This window comes from Teleopsis dalmanni, chromosome 2 (assembly GCF_002237135.1).
Source record: "Teleopsis dalmanni isolate 2A chromosome 2, ASM223713v2, whole genome shotgun sequence".
Classification (NCBI taxonomy): domain Eukaryota; kingdom Metazoa; phylum Arthropoda; class Insecta; order Diptera; family Diopsidae; genus Teleopsis; species Teleopsis dalmanni.
Genome location: NC_051847.1, coordinates 148,834,118 through 148,857,227, shown reverse-complemented (window position 1 = coordinate 148,857,227; position 23,110 = coordinate 148,834,118). Strand labels below are relative to the sequence as shown.

Sequence of the window (23,110 nt, the reverse complement as noted above, 5' to 3'; positions counted from 1 at the left end):
TTTGGCAGGATAGGATATCAAGTCTTGGTACTTGTAGTCTCGACAAAAAAAAATTACATACGAATAATTAAATACAAGAACTATTTTCAAAACCACTGATGATGGCTTTTTGGCAATACTCGAAACAGCTATATGGTCAGCCAAAAACCTAATTAATAAATTTTTGTTGTTGTAGTTCACTACTGTTCGAAGCCTCTTTATTAAATACAACAGTTTCTATTAAATAAAATAGTCACTGGCGTTATAACTGACGCTAAAATGCGAATGATATAATAAATAATAAGAGCAGTCTAGTCAATATAAGAGTTATAGAAAAAATATAAAGATTCAATTATATTAGATGTTCACAGATAGAACCAATATTTTTTTTATATGTTCTAATTTGCGGAATATTCTAATATTTGAACGTTCTCCTTATCCCACAGATAATAACCAGCAAAAAGCATACAATTATTTTGCAAATGATATTTTGAATTAAATTTTTTAATTTTAACTGAAATAAGTCAGTATTATATAGTAACAAATGATATGTTACGTCAAATTAGTTTTTAAAGTAACAATGTCATTACGTGTTATAGACAAAATACTGAATATGCAAGATTGTAATTAATTTTGAGAAGAAACTCAATGACTTTGCACATATTGGAAGGATTGGTTTAGGTTGGAGTGCCGGTCTCTTACACCAACGCCGACTGAAGTACAAATAATGACCCGTTGTGACACTACGAATGAATTAATAAAGTATCTAAGATTTTCGACAGCCACATGCAAAAAATTAAAAGGATTATACTCCATTTTTAAAACAATTTTACTGATTACCAACATCCTTAGCTGCACTCAGTTATTAATTTTCATAATAAAAGATTTCAATGGAAAGATCTTACAAGCGGTTTTCTTCTCGGAACTCATACATATCGTAATATAATAGTTACTTTTTAAGGTTATACTTTTTCATAGAGTGTACATAAAAATAAGTGTTTCCCAAAGCATTAAATGAAACTAAACAGTTTATACTCCCTCACTTAATTCCAGTGTATACAAAAGAAGGTAAATATTCATATATTCACCTTCAGCAAATAATCGTAAGTGTGAGTAGCTGCAGTACTTACATTGAACTTCGAACCATCTTTCCTGTTCTCTTTAGTTCTATCAGATCGGCATCCTAACTGAAGTTCGTGTCTGACCTGCTAAGAGGTTGAAGTATTTCACTATTTAAAACTTTAAGTATCTGACCTCAAGCACTTTCTGCTTTCTCCAGCTTTGTGATTTTCGAATTAAGAGCACTCGCCAGAAGACACTAGTTCGATATTTACACCAGTTATAATATTAATATGAGGAATAATAACATAACGTCTCACGAGACGTCCCAATAAAAAATCGACTTATCGAAGATATTAATGTATTAAACTTAGTATCTCTTACCACAAGTCAATACGCCTAGTATTGTATACTACATTACTTTAAAATGTACTAACGAAAAAGCAACTTCACTTGAACAACTAAAGTTTTATTTTGCAGTTCTCGAAATTGTATTATTCAAAATTTTATTATTGTGGTGAATAATAATATTACTTCATTAATATATTTAAGAGTTTCTGTTAGTTGAAGACTCTACATCTTATAATGTACATTATTGGATTCTAAGGTATAGAAAGTATCTTTTCTTATTACTAAAAAATGTCATAATTCGCACTTTTAACTTCGTTCGAATACTCGAGAAAAGAAAGATCTTTTTCACTATGTACATATATTTATTATTACCAACAACTGTGGTTTCATAGTATATGCATCGAATAACTACCGAATTCATGATATTTCCTCTTTATTCTGGTTTCTATTTAAGGATTCTGTTCCAGAATATATTCCATTTTTGTTAACACAGCTCATTTCCGTTTGACAAGCTTTTAATTTACATTTTACTTTTGGCTTACTTCATATAACTCTTTCTTAATATTGTATATAGTATTACTCAAATCGAGAACTAAATGATTTTTACATATTTTACCACTTCTCTGTCATATTAACTTATAAATTGTGACTGTGTAAAAACCTATTTCTTTTAATAGACCAGTTAGGTAAGGTTAAGTGGGAGCGGCAGCCTTAACAGCCCCTGACCCTGTAATAAGACTGTAGTTTAAAAGAAAATGTGGTTATCAATGAATAAAAAAATAATGAATTCATAAATATAAGAAAATATGTAATATTTTTCAGTTATAAGGTCTCATTATCTATAGTGTAATCAAAATTTAGTCAAAATTTATATCAGTGATTTTACTTGATTCTTTATAACAGCATTCAAAATACCTATAATTCTAATAAAAGTGCATAAAAATACAAATGTTTGCATATCGTTCTTCTCGTGTTTGAATCCAACATGTTCAAAGTCTCTGCGAACAGAGACTGCGAACATGTGCTTTTGTCCTTTTGGGACACCAAAAGGTTAACATAACAACAGAAGTGCTGTTAGTTACATTTGGAGAATATATAGGAGTGTTCTCTTTCAACTGTTAACTTTACTGCTTTACTGTTAACTTTCCTCTTTACTGCTTTAAAACGCGTACAATACTTTTGACGTTGTGCCTTTCAAATAAATATTTATTTGGATTTTAAAAGTTTCAGTAGAGTTTTTTTCTGTGCTGTTTAAACTTGTGTATGTTACTCTGCTGAGGCTGGAATACGGAGCATTTGAAATTAAGGCAGTATAAAATTTGTGCGGCTCTTTGCATCAAGGACGAATATTATATGAAAAGTTCATAACGTTGTTGAGAGCAAAATGAGTTAACCAGGATTCATTATTGCTCGCACATAATGTCTGTTGCCTTTAATAATAGTTTTCGTTGAACTGCTGCATATAGCAGATGCACATTAGAAAAATTGCATAAATGCATATATAAGCTTAAAGTATACTATAGAGCAAACAGTTACGAAATAATCACAATTTAATGTGCTTAAAATGTCCGAAAAAATTCTTTTTTTAAGATGAGATGAGAGTACAAATAATTGCATCATTTTTTAAAAATTTTCTTTAACAAACATAAATATTTAGCTTATTTCTTTGCGTCCACATGTGTAGAGACCAAATAAGAAGCGATCTCTTCAAACTAACTGTAAATGATTTCCTAGTCTAACAAGAAGTAAAGTTCAGCATAAGTAACCACTCTGTTTCAATATAGTATATATAGACAATATATAACAGCTCATGAAAGCAAGCCTTACTCGTAAAAGGACCTTCATATTTGTTTTATGATATACATGTAGAAATTGACTTGACAACATTTTTAGATACAAATTTTTAAAATATTTACTAAAACTTAGGAATAAGATAGTTTTTTACTTAAGAAATTTTCAATGCAACGGAAAAGTACGATTTATGTATGGTGATAGCTTTATGTTACATACTTAAGCGTTTTCTGAGAAAATGAGAAATTTACCTTTCATTTTCTGTAACAAATTGTATATCGCCTTATTGAATGGAATAAAATTTGCAAGTTTTTGTGATCCTAAATAAAAAATAAATTAAACGGATTGTAAAAATATCAATCATATATATCGCACATTTTTAAAAATTAGTCGTTATACTAATATTTAAATAGCAGTACTTATTGGTATTGGTAGAGCATTGTTGGTAGAGCTCTTGGTATTAGTAGAGCATACTTATTGGTAGAGCGTTCTGCTCTACGGCTGCGAAACCTAGCTCATTACCAACAACCTGGTTCATAAACTTCTAACCTTTGTAAACAATTTTCAGGCGAGTTTTGAAAATTTGATTGCCCCACACTGTTAGAAATATCGAACTCTGGTCAACATGGCGCCAACTTCATATAGCAAATGATATCAAAAAGCGTAAATATATATAAAATAAATGTATTTTTTGCCGACTTGCTGCACATAATTATAACAATAACAAAATTAATCTCTGTATTAATTTCCTTATGGATACCTATTAAAACATTCTATAATCTTAATCATTATATATAATTCTTAATCATCTAAAAATTCTACAATCAAAAATTTCTATATCTTAAAAACGACTTATACGAAGCAAAAATTATGGAAAATATTCCATAAAAATTAAATTTAAAACTTCCTAAACTTATTTAAGTATTCGGACACACTAAATTTAAAAAAAAAGACTTTCCATAATGTATTCAAAATTGATATATTATTTATGTTACTGGGGTGAATCCATTTTCGGATATAGTTTATTGAGTAGGATTTCCCTTAACACATAAGGGGTCATCTGCTTAGTTTATAAATTTACCAAATGTATAATTTTATGCGTTTATGTACACGGTGATGTGCACGCACTTAGTGAAATTATGGTGTAAACTCATCAAGTTTGTGTAAACAATTTTTTATGCAAAATTTGACACCTCATTTACCAAGTAGATTAATTTATGCAATTATACAGTTCATAAAGCTTTTATCAATTTAGATGAATACCTCTATTCCGTTATATATTTGTAAATATTGAAAGTGCACATAACCCCTACCCATACATAGATTTTCGTTTCTTGAACCAAAGAATCAACTCTCAATATTAAGACGCTTCTATCAAAATGTATTTAATAGTGTGTATACCAAATAGAACTAGTTTTAGACGAACTTTAGTTAAGGAAAAAATTACTAGTTGTTAGTAGAATAAATATTATGTCGTATAGTCTGTTCGTACACTTATCGATAAAGGCTGAACCAAATGAGCAAGTTATAGCATTAAATCCAAGCCTTTATCTGCTTTGACAGTTGAAGGCATGGAATGATGTTGTTATTGCTTCGTTTGGTTAGTTTCCTTTTCCGTTTTTGTTTTTTGCTCTCTCTCGATCGTGTTTTTGTGGCCGCCGCACGTAGAAGCATCATTGAAGTTCAATTATACGAAAAATAGAAGTATTAAATAACAAATAGAAAATTGTAAATAAATTCTAAAATAAACATACATTTTTTTGTGACAATTGTAAATAAATTCTAAAATAAACATACATTTTTTGGCGCCCAACGTGGGGCTCGAAGTTGACGGGTTGTCGTGTCATATTTTTGTGTGCAGTACCAGTTTCGTTGGCTGCAAAGTAAAATTTTTTCGTTGTTCTCTAAACGTTGGATTTGGTTTGTATTTTATCACATATATAAGATACAAATTTAATAAATTGACATTTAACCAGCTTCGAGTTTATTAATAACTACGTTCAAAGTTGTAGATATGGCTGAATTGAGTGCACTAGTCATCAAACGTAATGTGATAAAGACCAATGTTACTAGGATAAAGAATTTGTTATCATGTGAGATGTCACATGCGGAATTAGAATGCAGGTTAAGCTTAATCGAAGCTTATTTCAAATAGTTGTTAGCAATACAATCGGATATTGAAGCGTTGAACGACAAAGATAACGCTCGTGCAGAAATAGAAGAACTTTGCATTTTAGCGAAAGCAAAGGCTATTGAACTTTTAGATGACGACTTTAATCGAAGTCGTGGAGAGTTAGCGTTACATATTCCAAGCAGAAGCTCGAACAATTTACCAAAACTCAAATTGCCAAAATTTACAGGAAAATACGCAGAGTATCAAAACTTTATATCATCTTTCAAGCAATTAGTTAACGAAGACAAGTCACTCTCAAACATAGAAAAGTTTAACCACTTGATTCAATGTCTTGAAGGACAAGCACTTGATACCATTCGTTCTTTTCAGGTTACGACAGAAAATTACGAAAAGGCTCTGAACAGATTAAAAGAACGGTATGATAATAAAACTTTAATATTTATGGAACATATTATAGATCTATATAGTTTGCCAGACGTACGCAAAGCGTCATCAATTACTTTGCGCAGTTTAGTTGATAGCGCATCAGCTATATTCAGTTCTCTCAAATCACTTGGAGACGACAAAGACATATGTGATGGAATGTTGATTCATTTAATATTGAACAAGTCCGATTCTGAAACGCAAAGACAATGGAAGGAAAAATTAGATTTATCAGTGTTACCTACGTGGATTGAATTTTCTCAACATTTGGAAAGAAGGTGTCAATTTTTAGAATCCGTTAGGCCGGATACAATAGAGAATACAAAACAAAAGCAAAAAGGCTACGTTACCCTCCAAAATAACCGTTCGTCGTTTCATACACGCATCCGAGATAAAAATTGTGTATCATGTAAGAGCGGGGACCATTGGCTAAGTGGTTGCAAACGATTTAATGAAATGGATGTGTCGCGTAGATTTGACACTGTTAAAAAATTGGGTATTTGTATAAACTGTTTATCAGAAGGACACATCGTGGCTAAATGTCCATCAAAACATTCCTGCAAAATATGCAACAAACTACATCATACACTTTTACATCGCTCAGATATCTGTAGACAAAACATGATGCCTTCAACATCTAATGGAGTTGAATCAGCATCAATCAATGCACATATTAAAACTGTAACACACAAGGTAATTTTGGCAACAGCAATTATTCTGGTAAGGGACTCGGTGGGTGCATTTAAAGTAGGAAGAGCATTGTTAGATTCATGTTCACAGGTGAACTTAATGACTGAATCCTTCGTTAATATGCTGAACTTACAAAAGAAAAAGACATCAGTAGAAGTTGTCGGTGTTGGGTGTATGTCCTCGAAATTAAAGTACGAGACTCAAACGACAATTCGATCGCGATTTAATGATTCAGAATTTGATTTGAACTTTCTCATTTCTAATCGCCTGTCTGGGTATCAGCCTGACTCAGCATTAGATATTCGCTCTTGGCAATTACCGTCGAAAATCAATTTAGCTGACGAGCACTTTCATAATTCCCAATCCATTGACATGTTAATAGGAGCTGATTGCTTCTTCGAAATGTTACGCAGTGGGCAATTAAGGTTGGGCCGTAATTTACCAATGTTACAAGAAACAGTTTTAGGTTGGATAGTGTCAGGACGGTATAATTCTTCGAAACAAGTTATTAATAAGTCATATCATATAACCAAAGTGGACACTGATATCGAATCAATCAATAAAAACTTAGAGTATCTGTGGTTATTACAAGACACAGCCAGTATACGTAAGAAGTGGAACGAAGAAGAGCAACTATGTGAAGATGCATTTGTAAAAACTACTACCACTTTACCAGATGGTAGAATTGAGGTTCAATTACCGTTTAAAGAATCGCCTTTATTACTCGGAGACTCGTACAATGTAGCATTAAAGCGTTTTCATTCGTTGGAAAGACGTTTATCCCACAATTGTGATTTAAAGTATCAATATACCAACTTTATGAAAGAGTATGAGCAGTTAAATCATATGACGGAAGTGCAAAACGTAAATTTGAAACAGCCTCATTATTTTATACCTCACCATTACGTACTCAAACCAAGTAGCACAACCACGAAATTACGAGTGGTGTTTGATGCATCATCAAGTACAACGAGTCAAAAATCATTAAACGATATTCTTCTGACAGGACCAACTATACAATCGGAATTATATTTGCATGTTATGCGTTTTCGATTGAAAAGATTCGCATTAAGTGGAGATATAACAAAAATGTACAGAATGATTCGAATACATCCTGACTGTCGTTCGTATCAGCAAATTTTATGGCGAGAGACTGAAGATAATCCGATTCGCGTGTTTCAGTTGAATACAGTAACCTACGGTTTATCCGCGTCACCTTTCTTGGCGATAAGGAGTCTTCAATATATCGCGGAAAAATGGGAAACCGAATATCCAGTGGGTTCACATGTGCTAAAAAACCATTTCTACGTGGACGATATGTTAACGGGAGCTGATGACTTACATGAACTACAAATAACACAATACGAAGTTACGTCAATATTAAAAAAAGCTGGTATCGAAATTGCAAAAATACAGTCAAATCATCCATCGTTCATCACCAATAATAATGAATTAAAAGACTTGAATTTACATGAACCAGCAATTGCAAGTACGCTTGGCATAAAATGGGATTCAAATCAGGACCAGTTTTTATTTTCGTATAATCCAAGCAAGACATACACGTCGTTAACCAAACGCTCAATTTTGTCGATCTCGTCGTCTATCTTCGATCCGATGGGATTGATTGCTCCCATAATTATTAAGTCACGAGTGTTATTGCAAGATTTATGGATTATGAAGATAGACTGGGATACAGTAGTTCCACAACAAATTGGAATTAAATTCGAAAATTTCATCAACGACCTAAATAATTTGAAATCGATTAAAATACCTCGATATGTATTACAAACAGATATCATCAACATGCAACTACATGGATTTTGTGATGCTTCAATTCGAGCATATGGATGCTGTTTTTATGTGCGGGTTTGTAATCAACAAGGACATATTTCAGTAAATTTATTAACGGCACGAAGTCGGGTGGCTCCGGTAAAGAAAAGAACTCTACCTCAATTAGAACTTTGTGGAGCGCTTATACTAGCTCAACTATATAGCAAAATTGCGCCGATATTTAGCAATATACATTTCCAAACATTTCTATGGACAGATTCGACTGTCGTATTACACTGGTTGCAACACCATTCCTCCACATTAACAACGTTCGTGGGAAATCGAATTTCTGAAGTACAAGAACTTACTGCAACTTGTTCTTGGAGACATGTTCCGACGTCAATTAACCCCGCTGACGTAATATCACGAGGATGTTCAACTAGCGAATTATTGAAATCCAACTGGTTATCAGGGCCAGCATTTCTAAATCGAGAGTATGAGGAATGGCCAGATTCATGTATAAGTAACACTCAATGCAAACGAGAATTAGATGGTGCAATTCGGAAAATAGTTATGATATGTGAAACACCCACAAATCAAGTGCTACAATTCATAGATCGGACCAGCTCATATCTTAAAGTACTTCGTGTTATTGGTTGGTTACTTCGTGTGCGTAACCGAGTTAAACAAAGGGGCCCTGATCATCAACATAATTTCACTAGTGATGAGTTACGACATTCTTTACATTGCATCATCTGGATCATTCAAAGCGAACATTTCTCTAATGAAATTCATTGTATAAACAACAACGTGGAAATTAAGACTTCGTTGAAAACTCTTAGTCCCTTTATTCAAGAGGTGGATGGATTTCCATTGCTTCGTGTTGGTGGTCGCCTTATGCATGCGAGTATTTCAGAAGAAAGAAAACACCCTTTTTTATTACCAAGACATTGTCATTTCGTTGAGACTTTGGCTAGACATCATCATGTTGAAAATGATCATGCCGGGTCTAAGGCGTTAATTGCAATTTTACGACAACGATATTGGATCGTCAATGCCAGAGGATTAACTAGGAAGATCGTACATAATTGTATCAGCTGCATACGTTATAAACCAAAATTGTTAAGCCAGATAATGGGAGATTTGCCTGCGTCCCGTTTGACGCCAGGCAAACCATTTGAAAAATGCGGAATTGACTTCTGTGGGCCTATTTCTACTTATTTGAAAATTCGAGGAAAACAGCCCTATAAATGTTATATAGCAATTTTCGTGTGTTTCACAACTAAAGCCGTTCATATTGAAGCAGTAACAGATCTGTCATCAAATGCATTTATTGCAGCGCTAAAAAGATTCATTGGTCGCAAAGGACTACCTGCAGAAATTTATTGTGATAACGCTACGAATTTTGTAGGAGCCAATACAAAATTGGTTGAACTTAAACGAAGCTTTACTAGTGAAGCGTATAAAAATCATGTCATTAATTTCTGTTCAAATAAATCAATATCCTTTAACTTTATTCCACCTAGAGCACCACATTTTGGAGGTATCTGGGAGGCCGCCGTGAAGTCTGCAAAGGGGCACATGTATCGTACGCTGGTGAACAGCAAGTTAACATATGAAGAGCTCACTACCGTTCTCGTAGAAATCGAAGCAATCTTGAATTCCAGACCGATTTCACCTGTGTCGTGGGATGCGAATGACCTCGAAGCTTTGACACCAGGTCATTTTTTGATTGGGTGTCCCATGAACTGCATCAGTGAACCAAACATTAATCAAAATGTAGAAGTGTCATACCTCGAACGATGGCGGCGCATTAGTGCAGTGAAACAACAATTTTGGAGCAGGTGGTCAAACGAGTATCTCAACGAACTGATTCAGCGCAATCGATGGACTAAGGTTAGCAATAATTTACAGACTGGGACGCTTGTTTTGATTCATGAAGAAAACATGCCACCAATGGTATGGGTGACAGGTCGCGTAACAAAAACCATCCAGGGCAAGGATGGTAAAGTTCGTGTTGCCGATATCCAGACAAAAAAGGGGATCGTTCGTCGTCCAGTTCAAAAACTTGCTATTCTATGTGATCCTTGAAAGACTAATCTTTCAACGTCGGCGGAATGTTCGTACACTTATCGATAAAGGCTGAACCAAATGAGCAAGTTATAGCATTAAATCCAAGCCTTTATCTGCTTTGACAGTTGAAGGCATGGAATGATGTTGTTATTGCTTCGTTTGGTTAGTTTCCTTTTCCGTTTTTGTTTTTTGCTCTCTCTCGATCGTGTTTTTGTGGCCGCCGCACGTAGAAGCATCATTGAAGTTCAATTATACGAAAAATAGAAGTATTAAATAACAAATAGAAAATTGTAAATAAATTCTAAAATAAACATACATTTTTTTGTGGCAATTGTAAATAAATTCTAAAATAAACATACATAGTCTTTAAGCAATAGTAACTAGTGTTAGTCTTCCTGCAATGCTTTTCTTGCAATAATGTGGGTTAAACAATGTCTGTCATAAATTTTTATAAGCATTATTCTTATAAACACTTGTGATTAGTCCATTGTTACTAACTCACAGACTAGACATTTGATCCATTTCTTCGCCTACAAAATTTCCGAAACAAAGTTTTAATAAAGTACCGACATCTGAACTTGAAGATCGAATCTGTAGATGCAGTAATACAAAAGTTTGAGGTAAAGCACCAAAAACAATCACAACAGCACAAAAACAACACAGCGCACCATCTCCGGCCTACTGAGGAAAGTTAAAGTAATCCAGCTTTCAGATCTACTACCAAATTAGTAGTCTAATAATAATTTAGATGACTACTACATTCGCCCTAAATCTTTGACAACTTCACAATTGTAAAATGTATTGTAAAATATATCAAAATTGCTTGATAGTTCTCTGCACTTATACTAGTCGTAGTCAAATGAAAAGTGTATTAATATTGTTGTACGTATTGTATTTCAAATAATAATAAACAAATAAAACAAATATGTTAGCGGGTTCAATATTTCTGAACGAGATTCAAGATCCCGATTTTGTCACGATTTTTTTTTTAATTACTGAAAATGATAATAATTTTCATTTAATTTTAAATTAAATTTAATATAATTAAATTAATGAAGTGCAAAATAAACAATAGAATTTTATTTATTTCGTTTCAATTTGTTTTATCAATTAAACATCTAACTTCTACTGAAACCATGTCCAATCTAATCGACACTAACATAAGTGAAGTCCTTCTGCTGTGCATTTTTAATAAAGGAAATGTTTGCTAGTAGTTTCTGTTAACTCCACTTGCCCGTCATGTTTTTTGTATTGATTTTTCTGTTAAGTCTTTGTTGTCATTGTTCCTTAACCCGCTTCCTGCACAATGTGTCTTGTTTTAGCCAACTCCAGCCATCATTTGCTGGCTCTGCAGTATATTTAGTAAATTTGTAGCATCTTTTGGAGATTATCAAAACATCTTAGCGGAACACATACCATGCCGTCCTGATATTTTCATATACTTTTGGTGCTTTTTTTTATCTTCTCTTATTTTCCTTTATTTTATTTTATTGTAGTGTTTTTTCCTATATTTTTCTCTGCTTTTGTTGAACTCTTCATGTAGGAATATTGTTATAATTTTTTATTAAATAAAACATGATAGACACGTAGCTGTTGTCTTAACATTGTCTCCTGCCACTCTGCTGCGTGTCCTTAAGCCTAACGAATTGTAAGTAAAGTTTAACTTATGTACTCGGCTAGACTCGCTTTCAATGCTCAGCAGGCATGGATATCATGAATTTGGGTTTAGGTTGCCCATGTCTGTTTTCTACTTTATTGATGTTGATTTATATTGACAATGTGCCCATAGGCACAAACGTCGCCTACAACATTTGCGCCATGCACAAACATACTTCATTGCTAGTACATGTGCACTGTGTACTGTAGCGCTTGTATGTAGCATCGAAATGCTTTCTAAGTCATTTTCGTAGTAGTATTGAATGTAGGTCGTGGATATACACAAGAGCGTACTTACATTTTGGGACTTGCTAATAAGTTGAGAAACAAAAGCTAATCTGACTTGTACGTATCTCGTTGTAAACAAGATAATAAATAAACTTGCTGTCGGCGGGAAATTAAAATAATTTTACTTATGTTTTCCTCGACTAATTCACATAAGTTTAGATATACATACAATCATATAAATACAGCGCTGTCATAACTTCGTAATTGAAGTTTAAGTTAAATAAACTTAAAGTTATTATAAAGAAGTAGTGAAAATTCTGCCTTGATATTTCTTTACAATATATATGAATGTTTTTTGGAAGGAAATTATTATTCCTTTTTCAGTTATGAATATGTTTTAAGATTAGGAAAGCTTTTCGTTTTGTGAGATACTGTGATTAAAGAAGTAAGCTTAATTTGTTATAATAATTTAATAATATAGAAATGCAACTACATCAAGTTTGATAAGAATATTTTTAAGTAGTGACTTTAAAATGCAAGCAATTATAATTATAAATATTTTTAATGGATACCTTTGAATACATTTAAAAACTATGCAGAAAAGTCTTCTCTATCTTCTAGTACTATTATTAAGAACAAGTGATTGTTTTGCTTCCCAGTAACAGATATTGTATCACTTAATCTAAAAACTAGAAAGTATATGTATGCGTTTATGTATCAAATGATATCAAACGAAAAAAAAATACAGTCCGGTAATATTAGTTGTTTTCGTTACCTAATTTTCAAACTAGTAAGTCTTCTTTAAAGCCCTCAACTCGATGATATTTGATCCACCATGGTTTTGATAAAACAATAACTGAAAACTGATTTCTGTTTCTAATAATTCACTACGCAATTCATTGCAATTTAGATCTATTTTATTAATATTCCAGGAAGGTTCATATAGAAGCAATCATTATTAGGGAAAACAGTGTATACTATGATACCAGGTGTTTATATTGTGCATTCATGTAGAAACAACTATTATCAGGAATATAAATATGTAATATATTGAGGTATGCAGATCTGAGGTCATTTATTGCTAAGTCTGATGTAGTGATAAACAATAATCCAGTCAAGGCGTAAAGAGGGGTTTTGAAGATACCTTGAGTTAATAAAAAGTAAAAGTGCTGAAGTGCACTGTCTCAAAGAGCTTCAACATAAATAATCGATAGATATCTAAGACAAGATATTTTTCTTGTGCTTATGTTTTTTCATTCAATATGCATACAATTATATATAATATTATAATGTTAGAAACGAGAACTCATTTATTGTGAACTAATTGTCGCACAAAAACACTTTTTGTAGCTATTTTACTCATGAAGCAAATTAAAAAATAAAATCATGAAAACTAACAAGAATTGCTGTTTGAGAAGAATACTTTTAAGTCCTACACTATCCTTTTTAATTATAATTACTCTAAGTATTAGTATGTACATAAATCAATGCAGAATTCTCCATTGATAATACTTAGGATAAGTAAAATTTGATTTTCAATAAAATTGTTCTTAAAATTGAGTATGTCCATCTTTAAGTTATAATTTTCTTTTAACATTTGTCCTATACGGTATGAATTCCACCATTTTTCTTAAATTTTTTTGAGCCGAATAGACTTCTTAAATATTAAACGTTTTAATTTGTTTTTCATTTTGGTTTTTGATACTACTTTTGAAGCGGAAATGGCTGCTTTAATAATAGCTTGACTTCCGGTCTAGCCCCCTTGTTGTTAACACACATTTTTTTTTTGGTTTTTGGTACCAACATATTTGCAAATCACATTGTTGGGGTTGCCGAATATTTGCACAGAAGCGGAAAAGCCCGACTGGTTAACATAATTAATGGTTTGTATTTTTCTTGTACTCATTCATTTAAAGTCGGTTAACATATTGTCCGGAAGTAGGATTTAATGGCGGTTGTTAATGAGTTTTCCTATCGTTTTGGTTGTTTATATTTTCACGAATTTGATTACAGCAACTTTTGGATATTTGATTAATATGAGTTGTTTTAAAGTTATTTTAATTCAAGAGGCATTCCGCACTCCACATCCTTTAAGTTTAAGAACAAAGACAAAATAAATTTTTATTTAGGAAATTATACAAAGTGTACAAGTTTTAGAACTATATGCGATAAGATGAAATCAGATAAATATTACTAACTATTAACCACGCTCAGATTTTTATTCATAAAATTGGTCAAAACTCTTACAGAATCTTTAGTTATTGTATTTTGATAAACTAGACTGTTTAAATTAACGTTAGCTTAGATATATATAAATAAAACATTTTTTCTTTAAATTTTTATTTTTATTCCAAATTATATATTATGATAGGGTTATGTATGGATTAATACACAGGGCTTCCATGAGTTTTCTGACACATATCTACTGTTTTGTAAAAACGTTCCATGATAATTTTGCAATTAACGTGACTGAAATCCGTCACTTTACCCACAGCATTCCTTCTTCAATCCAGACGTGCTAATGAGCTTGGTGGTATTGACATGTAAAAGGCTTGTTTTTGGACAGCTGGTAAATTTTGCATCACCAATTACTGAAGTTTAGATGAGTTTATAAAGTATTTTCTTCATTCTTGATGAAGTTAAGTCCCTATCCCGACGAAATGTTCAACTGTGGCCGCCAGACTTTCATTATTTTCGAATTTTAGTTTAACAAAAACAATCGTTCTTCTATTGTGCAACTCTCATTTTGATTAACCATAAATTACAGCTGTCAAGTGGTTTTTTAACACTTCGGTGTGAAGTTGGTAACAAATTGAAATTTTAAGTAGATTTTGAGACTCTGTTTTTTAACAGCCGAGAATTAAATGGCTTGAAATAAAATATAAAGTTGGTAACGAAATAATTTAGTTAGAGTACTCAAAACCATTATCGTAGATGTATGTATAAATAGGTATATTTATTAGAGAAGGAATATAAAATTGGTAAAGAGTTCCTATAAAAATCATACCTATATATTACATCAGCCTTAAAGCAGGCCCGACAGTATGCAACTAAAAAAGCACTTGAACTAATCCTCCATACAAAAATTTGTATGATTGAGATATTATCATCGGTTTCCTTTTTCATATTAAGTTTTCAATTATGGTCGCAAAACTCTTCCGTGATTTGGACATGTCAGATTATCAAATGACTTGGTCGATCAATTCATTTTCCATAAAAAATGCTTGGACAACCATGGCTTTATGCCATCACGAACACTTAAAAGTCAAATTGCGAAAACAGCTGATATAAACACACTAGAAAACAGATCGCGATATTATCTCCTATAGTGACTAGTATATATCGTTCAGTTGAATCAGATTAGTTATATAAATTGTAATGATTTGTAATATGTTAAATTGTAATTGTAATGTAATTAGAGAGAACTAAGTTTAGAAAAATAATTCTATGAAAAAAAAGTTGTGTCATATACAATGTTATTGTAGAAAATATTCAGTAATCTTGAATAATATATTTACATTGCAAATAAGTTTTTAAAAAAATTACTTAGTTTATTATAGTACTTCTCCTAAAAAAATTTTTATTTTTTTGTTTTTGATTTTAATATATTTCTATTTATTAATTTTTTAGTCCATTTTCAAAAATAATTTTGCAATTTCTTATTGAGTTGTTACATTTTGCACACAATAAGTGGCAGACGATGGTCCTTCTATAATTAAGCTGTGACTATATTTCATTTTTCATCATTAAATCCGAGCAACTCAAAGCAACTTAAGTGATTATTAACAAAAATCCATTGGATTTAATGTTGATAAATTATGGCTACAGTGAACGCTCAAATATTTTCTCAATCTACTATGTGTTTTTCACATTCATATCAGCAAAACAGGCAGAACGAAAACAAAAGCAGCATTTTAGGCGCATATCCAACTATTCCGTTGTTGGTGTTTGGTGTGGTCTAACCTCACACACCGAATGCCGCATTAGCCACCTTGAAACATGTTAAGTTTAAATACTTCGAACTAAAAACACTTGGCGAAAGAATTTGCTCGTTGTAATTTAAAATATGAATATTTCTGGCTTCAACTTCGCCTTTATCCTCTTCGTATTTAATTTCTCAAAATTTATATTTTGGGTGTGGTAATTCCAGCTGAGTTCGGAGCTTAACTTTTCACTTTTACCGCCTACTGTTACCATTGCCGCTACGGCTGCCGCTGCCTTAACTGTTACTTTGTTTCACGTGCCGAAGGCGTAAGTTTTGCATAATAATTTTATTTTTATAATTTTTTTATTTTATTTATATATGCACAGATGTAGATTTATATATATACGTTATTTCGAATAGGTGTACATTACCGTTCTTTGTAAAGTGAAAGCTTTAAGCATAAACAGATTGGAAAACTATTCGATGTGGTTCTGCAGTTTTGTTGAAGTTTTTCCTTTGTTTGTGTTTTTATTTTGAAAATGGATTAAGTTTTTTCACAAGAAATTTCTTTTAAAACAGTTAAGAATACTCTGTCGCTTTTTCAATTTTATATTAAACAAATAATTTTTGGCATTATTCGAAGCTACTTTCAAAATTATTATCAGCATAAATAATTAATTAAATTCAATATAGTAACCACGGATAATTGCGATAGAATATATACATTTTTTCATTGGTCGAATATATATATTCTGAATAAAACATTATTTAAAATATTTTAAGCATTTACTAATTTCTTCATATATTATACATTTTATACTCTTTACCTACGTAAACAGTTTTTTTACGAAGTGTAAAGCAATCGAAACCCCAGTCAGTGTGAGACTTCAACCTACTAAAATAACTAGTTTTCTGAGTTCCTTTGAAAAATAGTGTCCGCTAGATTATATGATTTTAAGTGTGGTCGATAAGTTGGTGTTTGTCATAATGGGTACTATATTAATAATCCTACTGAGAATCCTTGAATAATCCAATCATTCCCATGCACCAGAGATCAAGCAAAAGTCATAACGTTAGGCTTTACTTGCCAAATTATCGTTTAAGAAGACCTTGGAGAGACCATGGCTTTTAGTTTATTTTTTTACATTTAGTACACGGATACACTTAATTTCCATATTGACATTTTTTCGACATTTCTTAATTCAAAAGTTAAAGAAATAATTTGACAAGGACTTTAGATCACCGATGGTGTTAAATGACTATTATAAAAATATCCTCGAATCATATTATATGGTAAAAAAAAACAAAAATATTTATTTTTTATTTATTATTACAATTTTTTTTATTTTTATTATATTCTTTTATAAATAAAAAAATTAAAATATTTATTTTTTATTTATTATTACTATTTTTTTATTGTTATTTTTATTCTTTTATTATTATTATTAGTTTTATATATATTTAGATAAAAAATTTAAATTCCTTCAATGAAATTTATTCAGAAACAAAAAATATGTGAAAAAAAATTGTTCACCAAAAAATTTATTCATCGCCATATTTAATAATCGATATTAACTTCTTACATCTGGATAAATATCACCACATTTAATGTTTTAAAACACATTAAAAAATAAATGTTAATATACATATATGTGTGTAGAAATTAATCATAAGATTATTAATACCTTAACCTGTAGAATAGGAAGTTCATCCAATGATTAATAAGACTCAGTTTATTTTCTCAAAAGAGTAAGCCTCATCGTCACTGTTGATGTCATTATTAAACATATGGATATACTTACTATACTCATACACATAGTAATTCCATAATAAATAATAAATATTTTTCTAATAGCTTCTGTGTTGTTCATTTCAATACTCCACTCAGTACACTCTCCTACTATGATAATACAAAGTACATAAATTTGATTATTTCGGCTATATTCAAACTAAAATTATTGCTTTATTATTACTTTTTTTTTATTACAACAATAAAATTTTTGTCGTCAATTGGCAGTATAGCCCAGAACCACAGCCTACGTTTCAGTGGTGTAATAAACTATGTCTAAGGTTAGACCAGGCCAAGAAGTAAGTGCCGACATTGTGCCTACAAGACGACTTTAGTAGCAATTATCTTGTTTACAAGGTGTATTTCAGCTGGCAACATTATTACATTTTAAGGAAGATACATGAGTTCCAACTCAAATTTATAGCCTGTTTGCGTACATTACATAAAATAAATGTAACAGGCAACTTCATAGGCTACCGCACATATTTACAAAGGACACGCATAAATCTATTCAGCTACTTGCATGTACAAATTTAAATATTATTGTTATTATTACGGGATTATTTACAAATATTCGAGACTATATTTTAAGTTTTATGTTGTCTAGGATACTTGTAATATACAGTTCAATTCATGGATCTCATCTTCATATATACACGTGCTTAGATTCATGAGCATGTAATGGCAATCATTAAAATTTTGACACCAAAGAAACATTACACGTTATCATAAAAATATTTAGTTGTGATAATAATAATTCATTTAATATATAACATGCAATCATTTCGAATTGAAACTTATGTATTGTTCCAAAGAATTGTGATGGAAATTGTGTAATAATTAATAATGTTAATAAAATACTAATCCACATAATTTTAACAAAAAAAAATTGAAGTAAAAATGCAATATTTTCTATTATAAGTAGTAACTTTTATTAATTTATTGACAGTCAAATAACTGATATTTAATCGCTTATCTCACAACATTTTTTTACGAGTATTAAACATCATCATACCTAGGTTGCATTACACTCGTTAGACCCAACCTGCTTTCTATCCAGAAATAAAACTCCTCTGTATTTAAAGTTCTACGTCACTGTGAACAACTATGAGTTCGAAGTTGTGAAAGACTTTCTTTCTTTACAAACCATCAAACATATTTTGGATATTCAAGGAACAGGCAGTTTTGTTAATATATGTTACTTACGCCTACCTACGCATTTGGGAAGTGAAGTCTCTCCATGACAAACGAAAATCACGTTCAACGCGTTTGTTGTTACACCAGTCCTAATGCATGGAGTAGAAGCTTGACCAAATGTGAAGAAAATATATTATAAGCATTCGAGATATAATTGCTTTTAAATGGTTTAAATTAAAATACCGCTTTCAATGACATCTAGTATAGAGTCATGTTCATGATTGATTTTGCTATGTGTGAGTAAAATGATTGGGGCAATTTTTTTAACAATCGGATTGTGCGGCAAGCTGCATTATCCGTCAAATAAATAAGTTATTAGAGCACGCAAGGGCGTACATGATCAGAAATCATCAAAAGCGTAATCAAAAATTTGATATTTAAAGGAAGCCACTGACCAGTCAAGCGAATATGGAAAAAACCAAACAAATCAAGTCAAAGTCGATCATAAATCGTAGTCATATTAATAGTTGTCTCTGATTATCGTAATCTAATGCATTATAAATTTCGTCACCTGGTCAAGCTATTAACGGGGAGTATTATAAATATTATTAATACTAATAATAATTTTAGAAGTAGGTATTAATGTTGCTTTCTTTATATGGTCACAAAGAAGCTATATTCAAATTTAGAGGGTTTTCGAATAGCAAAGAAAGAAAAAACGAACAAACACAAAAATTTATTTAATTTTATTGAAATTTGACTGACCATACAACGCTCTTTCGAGTATTGCCAAGTACTCATCATCAGTGGTCTTAGGAAATAATCGAATTTTTAATCATTTTATTTATAGTAAGTATAAAGCAATGTTTACAAGAAACTATTCGCAAATGGAATCAGAAAGTACGAACGTACACATTTTACATGTATTGGTTCTTTCAGACCATTTTGATAATTAAATCATATCGTTTCACAACCATCGCATTCATTAGATTTAGACTGTATTACTTCTGGCCATTCAATAGCTTCAAAAAACTGCTCCAAGGATATTGCTTTGACACGTTTGAAGAGATAAAAACCGAATCACTGTGCGAAATAGCCATTCCATAGCCATTTTGTAAGGATCAAAAAAAGTCTGCCACAATATTATGGGCTCAAGTGAAGAATAGCTTAAAGGCGAGAATTTAAACAAGACATAAACGATATTACCAGTTTCACAACTTTTTTCTGTAAGGATACAGAATTGTTTGTGTGGTTACGTAGAGTTCCAAACAGTTCTACCATTTTTTGATAGTTTTCAGAAGCGTATTTATATTTTACTAGAAAGATGAAACTTCCTAAGTTGTAAAAATAAGTAATGGTACAGAATTTTGAGTGAGTTTTTATGAAGATATTGGGTTTTTGCGCGAAAAATTTTTAAATATTTGGAGTTTAAAATGTGGTATATGACATGGTTTGTGATTTATATCGTGGGAGCCAATAAGAAAATATCTGACACGTTTAATAAAATTGTGTTAGTTTTTGCTCGAATTAAAAATTTTCATTTTTTAAGTAACATTTTGTATGTACCATAGCTAGATATAGAGAAAGAATATATAAATAACCTGAGCAATAAATTTATTTTTATTTAGCAATAAATCGCTTGTTCTTTGACGTCATATTTATTGATGACAGATTTACATAAATTGATCTATTTTAGTAATAATTCTGCAATTTCAATGCATTGATAATGAGTAAAAGAATTTCATAAGTAAGCACAAAATTCCTTTATTATTCCAAAGAAGTTCACAGTCTCATTCCAAAAGTAGAAATGAAATTCTATTTTGAATTGACAAGCCTTGAAATCAACCAAGAATTTGGCATAAAAACATATTTCAAACATAAAAGGTATCGCATAATAATTGAATGAAGCAGAAGAAGATAAAGTAGATGGAATAAAATTAAATAAAATGAGACATACGTAAAATTATTTTATATGCAAATTGTCGTATGAGTTGCGCTGACAGAGAAGACAAATAAAAACAATACAAAGTATAAAAACAATAAACTTTTGGCGTCTTAAATATATGAATTAAAATAAACAAACAAACAAATACACTGAGGCACACACCCGCATTATCCTTACAAGTATCTCTCCCTCCATTATTAGAGTTCAAGCAAATGACAACAACGAAATGGAAAAATTGACATCTACGGTGCTCTTAATACAAAGATACAGCTGCTATTTTGTATCTCAAGAATTGTACAAGCACACACACGCACACGCACACATACGTAAGCAAGTATTTTGTAAGCATTGTAATGCGTGCTGTTGTCTGCCGGAGTTTACAACAAATGTCGCCGAAAGTACAATAACCGCTCATACAAAGTATTTATTTCGGCTGAAATGTAGCATGCAACGCTCATATGAGCTCGTACAATGCCAAATTTCAGCGTCAACATAAAGTTTTATTGGAGTGTGCAGAAAAAAAATTTGCTTTCTTTTCGACAGAACGAGGACTCGGGAACTCTACTTAGTCCTTTGTATGTTGGCAAAAATCAACAAAATATAAAATGTCAGCACAAATTTCAAGCAAACAAAAACAGACAGGGCCAAGTATCTGACGAAGAGATATGAGTATTTGCGTATATGAGTCAATCTAATAAAAGAAATTAACAAACGCAATGAGAATCCTAAGTAGCGCCTTTTTTGGCTTGAAACTGATTACTTAATTAGTCAGAAATGCCACTTGACGACTGTCATAAATATATTTGCCTCTTAAATTGGCTTAGCTGAACTTTTGCTTAATTAATTGGAAGATATGCAAAAATATTCTAATAATTAACTCAATAAAATACATTGAATTCATTTTTAATACAAATTTATAACTTTCTAGTCTGTGGAAATGAGTTTTTCATATATTATACATGTATATGGTTATTAGGTTATTGGTTATTAGATATGAGTGTGTTTATTTTTACGAACAACAATTAAACTGAAAATAGTATTACGGCTACTAATAACTAAATCTTCTGAAAAAAATAGAATCCAAATTACTTTTATAAAGCCTTACACATCTGCCTTAAACAATTCAAATTAGTTTTATAAAGCCTTACACATCTGCCTTAAACATTTGCTTTTTATACACGTTGATGGATTTCCGGTGATGGATTTCAGATAAATAGCTGAAATCACTATACTACGATAGGTTGAAAAGTTTTAAAATCAGAAACGGAAAAGTGTGAATTTTTTCAAAATATTTCCCGCAACTTCAAGACATTTACTCCAACGATCTTTCAATAATTTTATACCATCTCTGTAAGGATTTTCCGAAAGCTCTGCTAAATATTATTCCACGACTGCATGGAAAGCTTTTTTCGTGGAAAAAAGAAATTGCTTCAAATTTCTGGAAAGTCCGACAGAGTCAGAACAGGTGAATACGATGGGTGTTCAAGCAACTCGTACTTTGATTCGTTAAATTTCGCCATCATCCAAACACTTGTGTCTTGTGCATTGTCTTGATAACAAATGACTGTTTTCTTCCGTAAACCGGAGCTTTTTTCAATTATTTTCTTATCCAACTGGTCAAAAAGTTTTGAATAACTTTTAGAATTAATTATTTTGCGTGTTTTCAGATAATCTATAAATAAAACTCTAATCTATAAATAAAACTTCACCTGGAACTGAGCAACTAAGTTCAGTCCACTGTAAACGTTCTCGTTTCAGTTTAGGATCATGTTAGTAGTTCCAAGTCTCATTTATGGATAAAAAATAACTAACTAAATATACTGTTTAAAACGTTACAGGTTACGCTGAGGAATTTATTTTCAGTACAGATATTTTTGAATTGTCAACAAATGCGATACGAACTTTCCGAATACCTTCTTCATTAGTAATTGCCCTTTTATAGTATAAACAACTCATTCGTCCGAAATACCTTTCGAAATAGCAATTTCGTGCTTAATCAAACTTGAATCAAACAATGTCGTGGACTTTCTTAATGAGTTCTGAGGTTATTGCACTTTTTGGACGTCCATTACATGGTTAATTTAGAACCATGTACTGCTACACCTTCTAACGCAAAGAAATTTATCACTGCAAGGTATTCGATTTTTTCCATTGCTATAA

At 31.4% G+C, this 23,110-nt stretch overlaps 1 protein-coding gene across 1 annotated transcript; it reads left to right on the top strand.

Moving 5' to 3' along the window:
• Positions 1-5,194: 5,194 nt before the first annotated feature.
• LOC119675910 lies at positions 5,195-10,288 on the top strand. Its single transcript, XM_038087125.1, has 2 exons — positions 5,195-5,230; positions 5,336-10,288. The coding sequence occupies exons 1-2, from the start codon at positions 5,195-5,197 to the stop codon at positions 10,286-10,288; spliced, it is 4,989 nt and encodes a 1,662-aa protein (XP_037943053.1).
• Positions 10,289-23,110: the final 12,822 nt, after the last annotated feature.